Below are 11920 nucleotides of genomic sequence, written 5' to 3'. Positions count from 1 at the left end.
AATTAGCAAGCTGTTCCTGAGCTCTGCTTTGCAGTCACATCTGACCACCGGCAGCCAAATAGACCTAATGGGTGGGAACTAACCAATGGGAACTAACACGCTACTGCATCCGTGGATGATGGGGAAATGCAACACTAATAGACAGATGTTCGGCATATCTTTTCAAATGCACTTGGAGGCAACATAAACATTGGATCAACTGGCTGAGGAGCAATCGCAGCCAGGCACGAAGGTATACACTGTTTGATGTGAATAAATCTGGCAGCCTGTGGTGTAAGACAAAGCAGGGCCTCTGCAAAAGGAAGTCTGGACCTTGACAAGGTATGACACTTTGTGCATAAGGCCAGGGTACCATAAGAAAAAGTCATTAATCTGGACTTTGTGCAGTCACATCCTGCTCAAGGCCCCAAGGACAATTAACACTGTTACCCCTCAGTCAGAAAGCTGACCACATGGCTTCAAGACATGACACACTCCCTGTGCTGCTTGTATGAATATCCTACCCATAAACAAACGTTACATATTGACCAAGAGGTCATAGATGACGAAGCTAAAGATCAAACATGATTAAACTGGTGCTCCAGGGCCTGGGAATGCCGTGTCTGAGCTGCAGAAGCGACTAGCAGGGTGGCGTCGAGGATAAGGAGGCTGCCCTTCAACAGGAGTTACATCCGGCCATAGCACCTGCCCTGCTGAAACGCCTGTGAGCAAGACACTACATCCCAGCTGCAGGGCTGCTGCGGTCGTTAGATCAGCGGTTCTGAACCTGGAGTATGGACCTCTTAGTGGTCACCAGGCAGACAACGTGTACAGATGAACCTGCTCTCATCGCTGTGTGGATGCACTTGTATGCGTTGTATACAAGGAACCGCAATCTGTCATAAAACATTTCTACAGGTTTGCTTAAAATAGTTACCTCATGGTTTTATTCTTACTGTATTAATATATTTTTTTAATTTTCGGGGCTTCTGTTAATCTTTTCTCTTATGTATGTATTATTAGTAGTATAACATTTACTCAGCTACTGTACTTAAGTACAACCTTGAGGTACCTTTTTCTGCTACTTTGCACTTCTACTCCACTAACTTTATTTGATAACTTCACTTACTAGTTACTCTGCAGATTCAGACTGATAATACAAAATATTATAGAAAAAATGTAATCAACAAATAAATTATGATCATATCAATTAGACTTTATTGAGAATTATTTTATTTGTTCTTTGTTTAACATTTATTTAACCAGGAAAAGTCTCATCGAGATTAAAAATCTCTTCTACAAGAGCGTCCTGGCCAAGACAGGCAGCAGCACACTTAACAGGGTCTGGAGACATACATATAACACTTTACACTGAAAATAAAGAATTAATTACAGAATCATTAAATATCAAAAATATCATAAAATATTCATCACAAGTCATCAACACCAGGAATCAAACAGGGGCAATATGAATTAGTCAAAACACTTACAGCTACTTGCTGCCTCCAAGTCATTTAAAATTACTTTAAATGACTTTAAATTTAAATCCCCTTTCCTCTATTTTTCATCTATTTATATATTAGTATGTAAAGTATGGATTTTAATGTAAAGTAATTAAAGTAATGTCATCGCCAATTATAATCTAATAATATTATATACAGAACATGGGCCATTCTGCAAAATGAGTGCTTTTACTTTTGGTACTTTAAGTATATTTTGGTGCTAAGACTTTTGCTAAGACTTATTTAAATCTTTAAATGCATGACTTTCATGCATTTAAGAAAGTCATGTCAGGATCTGAGCAGGCCTTCTTCCACCACTGATTACTAGTGGTAGTAGCCGTTTATCGCTGCAGATTCATTTTTCTATTTTTGTTATTTTGTATTTTATCAGTTAGTTTTTATCTCGTACTTAAGACCTTTTTTTTATTCTAACACATTAGTGGAATTAAACTCTTAAATAAATGGTGAAGGAAAAATGTAAATGGTTTTATTATTTAGTTGCATGCCTTCAGCAACCGATCGCATAAATAAATTACCGATATTCATTCTCTGATTGTTGGTCAGTAGCGACCTTTCGTGGATCGAACTATGTTGCTCATGTGCGTTTACCAGTAAAAATATCTAGGGAGCCTCGCCTCGTCCTCAACAAAGAGCCAACAGCGCCCTCCATAGAGTTTTTTTTACTGTCTTCAGCTGACTGAGAAAAAACACATTTTGGGCTTGTCGGGCTTCCGTAGGACATTACCTTTACCCCTGCCCCCCCACCCCCACCCCCCCACCCCCTCACAGCATGGATCCTCTCTCCAACTTTATTTCGGTGTTGTACTGTTAGTTGTGTGTTGCCTTCGGATTAACGGTCTTGTTCTGGATTCCGTAGCTCAACTAGACACCATGTTTACCACCACCGGCTCCCGGGGCCTCTGTAAGTGCACCCAATCCGCCATTGAACCAGCGTCGGAATGTCGCAGTCCTCTCTCCAACGGTAGCGGCTAGCTCAGCTATGTGATGTTAGCATTGCGCTGTCATTCATTTACTCAGAGGCTGCCTCTGTCTCTTACAGCTGCGTGTGGTTAATTAATTACCTGCGCTTTGCTTTTCCATTCAGTCGGTTTACTCAGCCAAGGGGACGTCGTTAAAAATAATCGAAGTCTGCGGAAAGGGCAACCTCTGAATATCCAGCTAAATCCGTTATTGCGGGTGGGGTGGGTGGAAAGGTGTCTGAGCCGCCTCTTGTACAAAATATCTACCATCAGCAAAACTCTTGACTTACATTAAAAACATCTAAACATATGAAAAGTGTTACTACAACAGTCTTACTTCTTTCTTCTGTTCCTAAGTGGTGGAGGCAGTATTCAGCTCCTTGACTTAAGCAGAAGTACTAATACTACTATTTAAAAGATTCCATTACAATTAAAAGTTCTATATTTAAAATTAAGTACAAGTATGTAAGTATAAGTATATAAGTATAGGGAAAATGTACTTAAAGTATTTAAAGTAAAAGTACTCAAAGCAGACCATACCATTATACAATAATTATTAAATTATTAATACTGATGAAGCAGCATTTTATTGTTATTGTTGATTGAGGTGGAGCTTATTGTGAATATTCTATACAGGACTTCAGCTAATGATTGTTTTTCATTATGGTTTGATCTGCTGATTATTTTCTCAATTAAATTGTAGACATGTGATTTTAGAACTGCACTGATTACTCACTTGATCGATGAGTCGATCGACAGAAAGTTAATCGGCAGATATTTTGAGACTAGATTCATCATTTCGTTTCATTTTTTTTTTTTAATTTTAGCAAGAATGGAAAACATTCTCAAGTTTCAGCTTCTCAAATGTGAGGATTTGATGCTTTGTTTTTATAAAAAAAAATAGAAAACCGGATATCTTTGGCTTTTGGACTGTTGGTTGAACAAAACTACTCACCTGAAGATGGCACCTTGGCCATTTTATAGACTATTGGATTAATCAAGAAAATAATGAGCACATTAATCAATAATGAAAATAATCATTACTTACAGCCCAACTTAGTTTGTTGAACTTCAGAAAAATGCCATAACAATTACTTGGAGTCTAATGTTTTATTCAACCAATAGTCCAAACTTCAAAATTATTACAAATAAATTAAATAATTTTAATTTATTTGTAATAAATTAAAAATAATTCAAAGAATTAAAAGGAAAGCAGCAAATCCTTACATCCGCGAAGCTGGATCCATGAAATATTTTGCATTTTTACTACAATTACGATTATCAAAATAAATCCTCAACATCTGTCAATCGACTAATTGATTAATCAACTAATCATTTCAGTTTTACTTGTATATACTGCTTTGTCATTTCATTTATAACAAAGCATCATATTTTATAAATGCTCCATATGTTTTGTATGTAAAATCTTAATTTGTACAGTTAACTTGAAACTAAAATTGTCACATGTTGTTGAGTAAAAAGGACATGAAAAAAAAAAGACTCAAGTGATGTACAAATAACTCAAATTTGTACTTAAGTACAGTACTTGAGTAAACATAATTACTTTCCACCCCTGGTGTTCTGCACAGATAAGGCCCCTCTGTCTAAAGGACTCCTTCTGGTTCTCAATGGGCTGACTGTGATGCTAACCCTGCTGCCACAGTACCAGGAGCTGTTTGTATACAGCGTACAGGCTGTCACGCAGCAGCACCAGGTATGTCTCCTGTGTCTGTCTGTGTGTTAGTGAGTGAAACAGACGTGAGAGACTTAAAACCAGCACCCAGTATCTCCAGGTGTGCATGTGTGTCCCTGGGTGCCACGTTCTTCTACTTTGTGTGAAACTGTCCTGTTTCGGGCACCAGTAGACATAAGCTTTTACAACGTTGTTATTACTGGCATATTGTTCAATGAAAGTTCATTATTGACCATGGGAACGACAAAATAATTTTAAGTCAAGGTCCATGTACTAGCTTCAACTGGATCTCAAGGTCTTCATCAGTGAATGACGTTTTGCACAGTTGTTATGTTGTTGACTCTGTTGTCATCACGTGACCAGTATAACCTAAGGAACTTTTATTACATGGTGACAGGTAAAAGCAGTGCAATCCGGTGTGATCTGCATAAGTGAAACAGACTATGTCAGCTGTTTGTGATGGCCAGAACAAAACCCGTCGCTGCATCGACCGGAAAAGGAGTCAGAGGTCATCAACCAGGAGAGAGTGTACGGCTGGAGAAAGCTCAAGCCCATTCACATCCGAGGCCAAAGACAATCTTTAATGACAGACAGGAAGTATGCTCTGACTCCCATATAGTGTTTCACCCCCACACTTGTTATCACGTGAACTAAGCTCCCTACTTACGCCACACGATGACACCTGAACCAGTTCCAATCGCTGATGAAGACCGTGAGATGTGGTTGAAAGCTCTGAAAAAACTACTAAGTGGACCCTGACTTAATATTATTTAGTCAAACTGGGTCTGATATGTGAGATAGGGCATAACATTGCATCATATTTGGGTTATACATACTGTGTTATTCAGAAAAGGCATTATTACAAAAAGTCATAATGTTGTGCATCTATAATGTGTATGTGGAATTCTGTTCTCCCTCGTGCTGTAGGTGTGGAGGTTGTTGTGTGGCAGGCTGGTCTGTCTAGACGTGAAGGATTCCTTTTGTAGCAGCCTGCTCATTTACAACTTCCGAATCTTTGAAAGGAGGTTTGGCACCAGGAAGTTTGCTGTAAGTGCCAAATCCACTGATAGATGAATACATACATGGATATACAGAGGACAAATTTTTAAGCTTGCTCATGTTATTAGTTGAACTCCATTGTCCCAGAATCTGAACTAGATTGATTTAATCTGTTAAATTGCTCACGCTGGGTTTGCCTGTGGGTTGATTCCTCTCCAGTTACTTTCACAAACCAAAGCAAGATGTTAAGATCTTTCGTAACAGGATTATAAGTATGATCCTCAATCAGAATGAATGTGAGGTTAACCAGTGAGCAACTTCATCTTTTAGGGAAGATGATACTTCCTCATCTGGCACAAAGCAGTTCTCACTAACTCGCTGCATAACCGACATTTGACACTGACTTTTTGTTAGTTAAAATCATGAAATGTACAAAGACATTGACAAGACTTTCTAGGTATGTATTGTTCTAAAAATCATATATGGTGCTCTTCTTAATTGCAGTCCTTCCTGTTGGGCACTTGGTGTCTGTCTGTGTTGATGGACTTCCTGTTGGCCCAGGCTTTCCAGTTTCTGTTTGACTATGAGGTTGAGGAACTGCCTGCAGGACTGTAAGTGGCTTGGTCGCTGTAGTAGCCACAGAATATGCTGAGCTCCACTTATGAATATACTGCATTTCTGAAAAGGGAATATTCTTTGTCACTCTTGTGTCCTCTCCTGCAATTCAAAAAAAAAAATCTGTGTATTAAGTTAGGTTTATGATGTGTTAAAGCAATGTTTAAACTGTGTGTCACTTAAGTAGGAAATCTTTATTTTTCACCTCCATCATGTAAGCCTTAGGCAGTATCCATTTTTAAATTTCCTAATCCCCTCCCCACATTATATTTGGGTGTACGGCATTTAAATGGTGCTGCAGCATATTATTCACTGCCACAGAAGGAGGGAAATAAAAATTGCTTTGAGACTATTTTGAGTAATAAGTTATTATTCAGAGAAAGTGAGAAAGTAAAGTAACTAGTTCCAAAAGCCAAACACCCCAAACCCAAGATTGCCTGAAAAATTACCAGTGCTGCTCAATATCAATTTATTTTTATATTAATGTGTGGTGAATAGCTTTTTCTGTGATTTGTATTAAGCAGCATGAAACAAAACTGACAAGTTTGAAGTTCAAGTTTGAAATGCTCATTTTTGTTTCTCTCCCTGTCTCTATTCCTGCCTGTCATCTCCGTCCTTTTGACGTTTCCCTTTCTCCCCTCACAGGCTCGCTCCAGTCTTCTCTCTGTTTGTGCCTTTCTATCTGTCGATCCCCAGGATGCCAGTCACCCAAGTCCTGGGCCACATCCACATCACCAACAAGTCTCTGGTCTACATAGTAGGCTTGCAGGTTAGCCCATGTTCAGCTGGTGTGAGGATGTGTGTATCTGTTTTGCTAGGTCTCCTACTGTTTTTGAGTTGTCAAGAATAACTCTAACCAGTCTGATCTTCATTGTTTGTTTCTTTTCCTCTCTCCCCAAGCTGTTGACTTCCAGCCCTTTCATGTGGCTTCTTGCACTCAGTGGACTGGTTAGTAGCCAAATTCTTCTTGTAATTTACCGTGTATCTAGGAAGTGTAGCGGTGTTTAAAACCGCACTAAGTAATTTACAACCTGTAGGAGGTACGTGAGGTGTTTGTTGAGGGCGGTAGGACTCAGCAAACAGCTCATGTGTGAGCCAGAGAATCCAAACGATGTTCTAAATGGGGCTAAAAAGCTCTGCAAAGAGGCAGAGTTGTGTGTTTGGGCTATGAGTTAACATTTCTCATTTTTCATGCCCTTCAGTGTTAACAAAAAAAAATGTCACTACTATTAGAGCAACTGGGATTTGTGACGAACTTTTTTTTTTTTTTTTTGACATTTTATAAAAGAAACGATTAATCGAGAAAATAATAAGCAGATTAATCAATAATGAAAATAATCGTTCTTTGCTGCTCTAATTAACAGAGGTTTTAATATATCTGGATGTACCAGGATCAAGGTCCCCTTGCATCATGCCATGGAATACCTTGCAAAATTTGATCTGCATACAGTAAAGCTGATTTCCTTACTATATATACGTTTTATGTGCCTTTCAGATCTCAGGCGGGCTCTACCACTCCAATGTTCTCCAGTTACAGAAGCTCCTCTTCGTACCTGCCTGGGTGTCTCGTATTGGACGGTATATTTTGGAGCCACTCTTCTCAAGTGAGTCCAACCATTAGTGATCACATGCACAACTGCACAGTAACCAGTGTTGCAGGACCTGAAATAAAGTTTTCTCTCTCTGTCTAACTGTGGAATAACAATAATTTCCATTTTAGGCATTTGAACAGTGCTATAATAGGTTAACATACATATGCTAAATTCTCTTTGTTTTTTTTTCATTCTCCTGTATTGAAAAAAAACGTGGGGAAAAATAACATTTGAAATGATCAGCTGTCTTAAAGAGCCTCTCTGCTGGTGTAAGTTAGCCTATTTTCCATATTTACTTTGTCTTATGATATTTTTGTGGCCATTTGCTATACTTACACAATCATGCTAATGAGCTAAAGTAACTCATGTTCCCAATTTTGTAGACGCCAATCATTAGCAAACAGGATGTTACTTGACACTTGCAAAAAACAAATCATGTTTCACAGATGTGTTCATTGTAATCCAAGGAGGGGATTTATGGGTCAAAGATCTCATCATTAATAGTAGTATGAAAACATACGGTATTCATTAATAAAAGTAGTTTCCAGCTGACTGAAGATGTGCTTTTTCACATGAAAGCACACATTACTTTCTTCTCTCAAAACATTCACATAAAAGGGTGTTTATATTAAATGTCATGCCTTAACAAGCTGCACTGCCCACACACACACACGCACACAAACACAATTTTTAATGTCCTGCTTGATCATTTAAAGCCTTTCAGCTGTGAAAGAGTGTTTATCTGCCTCAAAATAGTCTGTGCTGAACAATTTGGCTTTGTACATTTTGTCCTGAAAACTTGAATGGAGCTAGTGTTAACAGTAAGCTGGTTTGGTATTTGCTATTTTTCTATGTCCAAAGGATAGGATATCATTGTGAAGTGCAGGACATCTAAAATATTTATTCTGTTTACAAGAAACAGATGCATATCTTGAATCCTTTCAACAACTCTGGAGGAACCATTCTTAAAAACAGAACTTTTCGTCGTCACCCTATGTTACTTTTTGCCTATTGATGTACAGATGTTTTAAACAGGATTATATGTTTTTTGTTTGCCTATTAATGTGTTGTTTACATCTTTGGTCACCAAGGCTCCCAACCAAGCAGTGAGACGCCTCTGGGGATGGGTGCCACGCTGGACATCCAGAGGCAGCAGAGGATGGACCTGCTCGACCAACAGCTGCTGCTGGCCCAATACAACGAGGCCAGGAGGAACGCCAGACACCAGCCGCAGGTAGATGGATGCACACACGGACTTACTGCCACAGCCTCACCCCAATGTCAGAACTTTATTCACGTCCAGCGACAGATGCCAGGGACTGCAGTTGTACCATCTGTACCATTTGTACATCATCTACATATGTACAAAGTGCTTGATTCTGCCTGCATGTCTGCGTGCCTGTGTGTGTGTGCAGGCTGGGTTGTTACAGTGGACCAGGTTGTTCCCCTCCCTGAGACACAGAGGACAGAACCGACCCCCGATACAGCCCCGCCCCCAGGCTCAGACACACCCATCCGCACAGTCACCACTATTGGACAACTCTCCTGTGGCAGAGGAGCAGGTGGGTGCACACCTCTGTGTTTCTGTATAGGTTTACACATGTGTACCTTGACACCAATAGGTAGTATTAGTTTACTTTCAGTAAATTCTAGATATTATTTCACAAATTTTATGACCTAGATGAATCAGAATCTTTATACACAGACAGCTGGCCCACCTACGGCATACTTTGTGCAAGACACCCTTATAAAAGACAGGTGGTGGTGATTTTTTTTTTTTCTTTTCTTTTTTTTCTCTTCGTGTCCCACAGGTTGCACGGTTGGTGGAAATGGGCTTTTCCAGGATTGACGCCCTCGAGGCCCTCAGAGCTTCAAACAACGACATCAACATGGCAACAAACTTCCTCTTGCAACACTGAGAGAGAGAAAGAGAGAGAGAGAGGGAGCTCAGTGAGAACAGGTGAATGAGGACAGAGAGAGAAAGCAGGAATAGAAGCAACCAAAGCAGAGAAGCAAAAAGCAAAATGGAGAGAAAATGTCGGTGAGAATGAAAGACAGTGAATAATGGAGAATAGGAGAGAAGACAAAAGAAATTTGTTGCTGTTGTGTCACTGCTCCCCTGAAGCAGTGTTAGGCTGACCCGACCTGAACTGAGCCCGATAGCAGGCTGATTAATGAAGAAGTGTGAAGCACAAAGTGGGAGACATTTAGGTCACAGCTTTCTGATGGTCATCGTAGTGTGAAACAGGCATCGTAGCTCAAGGCAGACAAGTTGGACCTCTAACTCCAAGGGGATCCCTATGAAACAAACTGGGCAGAGCTTTCCTCACAGTACATAGAGTCTTCAGTCCAGTGGGGGTAATAAAGAGTGGGAGATTTCTTTCGAAAAAGAACTGATAGTGAAGCACACAAATCAGCCGAAATCCCACACACACTCCACACGGGTACCACTAGCTATGTGAAATAGTTTTATATAACACACTGTCATGTACTACCATTCTACTTCCAAGATGGCTACTGTGTAACCAGCATCCTAGACCCTGATAACTGGTTAGAGATGATAAATATGACATAGAAGATAAAGAAAAAGATTCACTAGGTTTTAAAGAGAAGGATCAGAGAATATTATGTCATCTGTCTGGTTTTGGACAGATTTTTATTTTTCACTGTAACAACGGAACTGAAAAACAGACATGCAGCGCCTGCTAAATGATTATATTTAATTCCATGAGGAGGTGCAGAGATCATGATTACATCTTGAGAATTTATGATTAAAGAATCCATGAAGAATGTAACATACTTTACCATGACTTTATTACACAGCTGTTTCTTTATGTTGGCAGTATTCCATGGAAGTAGCAGGGCTCAACCCTTTCCTGCCTGAGATGCTTTAACAAAGCAGTGAGCGTGAGTGACAGCTACTGCAAGAGCCAGATTTCTTTTATAGCCTACTGGTTTGGCCCATTTGTAACTCTACAAGCACAGTATCGGTGACAGACAGGGTGTTTGGCAGGATAAAGGTTAGATGGGCTATCTCAGGGTCTCTGAGGCGACTTGTTCTGTTAATGACATATTCACATTTACAGACACGAGTGCACACTTACATATGCACAATAGCCTAGAAAGGAAGTCATGTTTCACACCTTTGACGGTTTGTGTCTCTTATCATTTCATGCTCTCTCGTGCATATGCAGACACTCCTCAAGGATTTATTTATTCTGTCTTAACTGAGTTTGAGTCTTTTCTCTGCCAGCACTGCAATGTCTGAATCTTAGCAAGTCTTAAAAGTCTGATGATATTTATTATGCAATATCATGACAAGTGAAATTTATGGAGACTATGCGCTGCATAGTAATTACTTTGTGTATATAAAAGTGAAAACATTTTTGTGCAACAGAAGTAATATTGCAGCCACTATGTATCGATGTCAAAGAAAGACGTTTGTTTTATATTTTGTGCATAATAATATTGATAATATATGACCACTGACACGAGTCTGTCATTTGTGTGTATGTATTTGAGAGTGAACTAATAGTTTATGGGTGTGATGATGGAGCTGTTGCATGGACAACTTTTTGACAACTTGAACTGTAATGAATCATATTTGATCTGTGGTATAAATCAACTTGCTGACTGATTGTTTGCATTGCATAGGAGTTATTCATTATGACAAGCTTATACGTAAGTGACACACAGTACTTTTGGTTAATCCTTTTGGTTTGGAATCTTTGATGGACAATGCAGAAGCATTAAGTGAAATTGAAAGGTTTAAATTGGTTTGTGGTGGCAAAATTTTCCTGAAAAACATTAATATTCTCATGCACTCACTGTTTGGCTACAGAAGATTCAGCATAATAAAGAGGACTAAATTTGAAAAAAAAAAAACCTGATACAGGATTTTTTTTTTTTTTTTACAGAGTATGGTTTATGGAGTACATACTAAAAATCCAGAAAAAGGCTCAAGGGAGGACCTTCTACAGATATGTTTGGATAAATTAATTACTGACTGTCACAATTTAATACTTTTACAATACATTCAGTTCACCAATACACTCTAACGTGACAGGGGCAACAAAGAGACATAGCTTCATTTGAAGCAATCACAAGCCAAAAAGGTTTGGATCCACTGTTCAGGGCAAGAGTATCTTCCAGCATCTGCTCTGAAACTCCAAAGCTGCTGCCATTGTTTTTAAGGGTCTTTTGTGTCACTTCCTTGTGACTGATCTGTTATAAGCCTGATTTTTCTGGCAGAAACCAGTGTGTATAAAACAGGACACTTTTGCTTGTGCATTAGTCTGTAGTCTGCCTTTTCTCACTGCCTTTCAAAGGGTCTTGTTAGAGAATGTTTTATCTGCTGTTTTTTTTAGGCTTTTAAATGGAGTCCAAGTATTGCTGTATGCATGAATACAACAAACTTACTGTACTAGTACATATCTTTCTTGAACATTTTGTGGTAAGGAAAAAAACTCTTATTTAAAAACAAAACAAATATCTCAGCTAGTTAGGAAGATAGAAAATGGAAGAAAAGTTGTGATTTCCACGAGCTGAAAAAGGAAAAGT

At 39.1% G+C, this 11920-nt stretch overlaps 1 protein-coding gene across 2 annotated transcripts; it reads left to right on the top strand.

The window, feature by feature from the left end:
- The first annotated feature begins 2257 nt into the window (after positions 1-2257).
- ubac2 (UBA domain containing 2) lies at positions 2258-10847 on the top strand. Of its 2 annotated transcripts, none has more exons than XM_040140112.1 (10): positions 2258-2403; positions 4051-4175; positions 5082-5201; positions 5658-5764; positions 6414-6537; positions 6669-6716; positions 7264-7372; positions 8452-8594; positions 8776-8922; positions 9172-10847. In XM_040140112.1, the coding sequence occupies exons 1-10, from the start codon at positions 2373-2375 to the stop codon at positions 9277-9279; spliced, it is 1062 nt and encodes a 353-aa protein (XP_039996046.1). In that variant the 5' UTR covers positions 2258-2372; the 3' UTR covers positions 9280-10847. The 2 variants fall into 2 exon arrangements, with proteins under 2 accessions (XP_039996046.1, XP_039996045.1); XM_040140111.1 differs by having other exon boundaries at positions 2258-2463.
- The last annotated feature ends 1073 nt before the right edge of the window (positions 10848-11920 follow it).

The sequence above is a fragment of the Xiphias gladius genome, chromosome 11, assembly GCF_016859285.1.
Source record: "Xiphias gladius isolate SHS-SW01 ecotype Sanya breed wild chromosome 11, ASM1685928v1, whole genome shotgun sequence".
Lineage (NCBI taxonomy): Eukaryota > Metazoa > Chordata > Actinopteri > Istiophoriformes > Xiphiidae > Xiphias > Xiphias gladius.
The sequence above is the reverse complement of the archived record's forward strand: the minus strand, read 5'-3'. Positions and strand labels throughout refer to the sequence as shown.

Coding starts and splice junctions, on each gene's coding strand:
- ubac2 (XM_040140111.1), top strand. CDS start 2,373: ATGTTTACCACCACCGGCTCCCGGGGCCTCTGTAAGTGCACCCAATCC. Junction 7,373..8,451: donor TTTGGAGCCACTCTTCTCAA/GTGAGTCCAACC, acceptor TTGGTCACCAAG/GCTCCCAACCAAGCAGTGAG. Junction 8,923..9,171: donor CTCCTGTGGCAGAGGAGCAG/GTGGGTGCACAC, acceptor CGTGTCCCACAG/GTTGCACGGTTGGTGGAAAT.